Source organism: Notothenia coriiceps, unplaced genomic scaffold (assembly GCF_000735185.1).
Source record: "Notothenia coriiceps isolate Sejong01 unplaced genomic scaffold, NC01 NC01_scaffold00005560, whole genome shotgun sequence".
In the NCBI taxonomy this organism is placed as follows: Eukaryota; Metazoa; Chordata; class Actinopteri; order Perciformes; family Nototheniidae; genus Notothenia; species Notothenia coriiceps.
The window spans coordinates 177,122-180,351 of NW_011338261.1; the positions used below are offsets into that span (position 1 = coordinate 177,122).

At 38.6% G+C, this 3,230-nt stretch overlaps 1 protein-coding gene across 1 annotated transcript in view; it reads left to right on the forward strand.

Moving 5' to 3' along the window:
• The window catches only part of LOC104942999 (matrix-remodeling-associated protein 8-like), an 8,906-nt gene that overhangs the window by 5,126 nt on the left and 550 nt on the right, over window positions 1-3,230 (forward strand). Inside the window, exons 8-12 of the mRNA XM_010768319.1 lie at window positions 1,809-1,967; window positions 2,052-2,076; window positions 2,157-2,251; window positions 2,330-2,401; window positions 2,491-3,230. The exon at window positions 2,491-3,230 is cut by the window's right edge and continues 550 nt beyond it. Of these exons, the coding sequence (XP_010766621.1) occupies window positions 1,809-1,967; window positions 2,052-2,076; window positions 2,157-2,251; window positions 2,330-2,401; window positions 2,491-2,513 (374 nt within the window). The 3' untranslated portion in view covers window positions 2,514-3,230. The remainder of the gene's footprint in view (window positions 1-1,808; window positions 1,968-2,051; window positions 2,077-2,156; window positions 2,252-2,329; window positions 2,402-2,490) is intronic.

Here is a 3,230-nt window from a genome sequence, read left to right on the forward strand (position 1 = left end):
CTGTCTGTCTGTCTGTCTGTCTGTCTGTCTGTCTGTCTGTCTGTCTGTCTGTCTGTGTGTGTGTGTGTGTGTGTGTTTGATAGCGTGCCAACTCTGATCTCATTTCGGTGGAATCTCTCGGATACAGTGTAAAGACTGTATCTGAAGGTCCCACACAATTAATCCTTCACTTACTCCCGAGCTGTAGTGATGCAGTCATTCTATTGGTTAAAAACAAGATGCATACATGATTTATCTCCAGTGTAAGAGTGTGTTCGCAGTTTCTTTACTTAAGTCTACTTCAGTATTCTATCTTCTTATCTGCTCCTGGTTGCCCTCTCTGACTGTCTGCTGCCTTGTTGGCTTTGGCTCAGTTTCACTCTTCCCTCTGTCCAGCTCCGAGGATCCCCACATGCTCAGCTGGTTTATTTTCATCCCGCTTCTTTCACTCACTCTTTTTATCATCTCTTTTCTCACTATATTTTCACCTTTCTTTATTAATAAAAANGACAGGGCAACAAGTCCAAGCAAAAACACACACGTTCACATCCGAGCACGAGTCAGCATCTAATGGCTTTAAACCAAACAAAAGGATCAGGGGATTTGTAGTGTTAAAGAAAATGTTGTTTTCATGTACTTTGCAGAACAGCCGTGTTAAGTTTGTGTTTTTGGGATCAAGGTCTTTTCTAGCTTAATTTTTCAAAGCAAACCTCTGGAGAAACATCTTGCTGTCCGTTTCCGCCCCCTTGGCTCTCCTCTGTTCCACACTGCTCTGTCCTTCCTTCACTCCTCTTCCTCTCCTCTATTTTCTGTGTTTTACTGCCAGGAAAAGTAAATCACAGCATGACTTTCTGTCTGGATCTCATTTTGGCTTAAATGTGTCGAGTCTGAGGTCCACAGCTGCTTTTTGCCTTGCAGTTTTTTCAATAAAGCAAAAATGAAAGCAGCACCCTAAAGCCCCAACCCCATCATGCATCTCAACAGTCAGCAGTAACGCACATATCACCTATCTATCACAAAGGTTACGTGGCATCACACACACTCACACACATGCAGCCTCAGCACACAGTGACATTTTTCTTTGTTGGGCTTGAAATCTCCTAGCATTACATGTAGTGTGCCACTGCAAACACACATTAAACTTAAACCGAATATTCCCTTGGGAAAAAAGTCAAGATGAATTTAAGTTCAACATTCCAGTCTTTTGGTGTGCAAAAAAGAGGTTATGATATACTAAGTGACAGTTGTTCTGTCATGATTACCAAACAGTTATTTATGTTATACATAAAGAATAATCACAATATCTTACTTAAATAATTTCCTTGAATATATAATACTTATTTAGCCCTGTAGTAATCCACTATATCACAGAAACGTACTTATTCGCTTCATTGCTAGCTTCTATGTGCGGCTATACTTCTTAGCACTGGAGCTAAACATGAGCATGCTAACATTATCTGATTAGCTCTCAATAATAAACAAATATCTTACACCTGATGCTAGATCAAGGGATGATCAAAGTCGTTTCAGTTCATCCAAAGGAGGATATGAATGTGTCCCAAATGTTATGACAACCCATCGAAAAGATGTTGAGACATTTTTACTCCAACGCTAAAGCATTATGGTTGTTCTTGAGGAAAATGAGAGTAATTAGAAATGTATCAATAGGGCCATCTTGACATAAGATGGTAACTGTTGTGACTGTAAAAGATAATTGAAAGGTAAATGGAAGTTATGTGTTACTCATTTATGTTCTATGTAAAGTCTGGTGTTGTTTATATTATTTGTAAACCCTAAATGGTGACTGTTGTGATCTCTGCACTTCTCAGACACCACTAAGGCTGAATCACCGCGAGTCATCAATGTTATCCTGCCCGACCAGAGACACCACTTTCTGATGCCGCTGGGCTACGTCCTCACCTCCTTCCTGCTCCTGGCCTTCATTATACTCATCATCATCCTCATCACACGCAGACGTAAAACCAAAGGTATGAGCTGCTGTATCTTAGTCAGACTGTAGATTTACATTGAAATAACATTTCTAAATCTCATCTTATCTTCTTTGGTTTCAGAGTTTTACCCTCAACCATCTATGAGGTGAGAACACAGAAAACACACTCACATAATGACTGTCTTACCATTTAACACACTCAATTGTCTATATCATACTGTGATAGGTCAAGCAGAAGTGAGAGCAGCTCAGAAGAGTTTGAGATGGACATTGCTGATGGCAATGTGAGCAGTCTGGAGCCTGAAGGAGAGAAAAGACTTGGTAAGGATTAAGGAAAGATGAAGAAAGTGGCTTTTGCCTGGAGTGTGTGTGTTTTGACTTTCTGCTGTGTGATTTTAGACTTCAAGAACAACCTGCTGAAAGAGAAGGTCCACACTAGCACTCAGCCTAAAGTCATTGATCTTGACAAAGGTAACACAAAATCAAAGTCAGATTAATGAAAAATAAATGTCTCATTTTCAATCTTCCTTAACTTTGAATTTTCCTACACTTCTTTGCAGAGATGCAGAAATTCTCCAAGTGAGGAAGAGACAAATAGATGGCGAAACTTGAGTCACTGGCTGGTCCAGGAAGCTGCACTCCAAACTAAACACATCCACGTGCCTTATGTCCAGGCAAAGACAGCAGGAGACACAATGCGGTGAAATGTAGAAAGATCTGTATTTAAAAACACCACATTGAGGCCTTTTGTTGTTTTAATTGTAAGTATTAGAGACCAAGGAAAATGTGTTACGTTTCTTTCATTGTACTTGATCAAGTCTGGACTTGGACCGTTGGCGCTACCTAGAGGGGACTTTTTAAGAGTGCTGTGTTAAAGTAGCAATGTGTGCGCAGCGCACGTTAACCCTTAGATGCATAAGTGGGTCTTGTTTGACCCGGTGAGGTGGTTTTCTTGAAGTATCTTAGTAATTACATTTTTTTTATCATTTCATATTCCGGCTAATCCTCAAAAAACATGTTTTGGATATCATGCCATTCAAATGTTTTATTTACATTTTAAGAAATTGTAGTTTTGTATTACTACCCCAAGCTTGCACTAAAATCAAAAATGAACTGCATGCATTTTCTATGGAATCCTATGGGGAAACGTTTTTTTTTCTAAATGTAAAAAAAATGTCTACAATTATAAATAGTGAAAAATTAAATATAAAATATTTATAATGTGAACCAAAGTATAATACTTAATATTATACAAGTGATTTTTCTTAACCAAAATGACAAAAATGGCATAAAAACACAT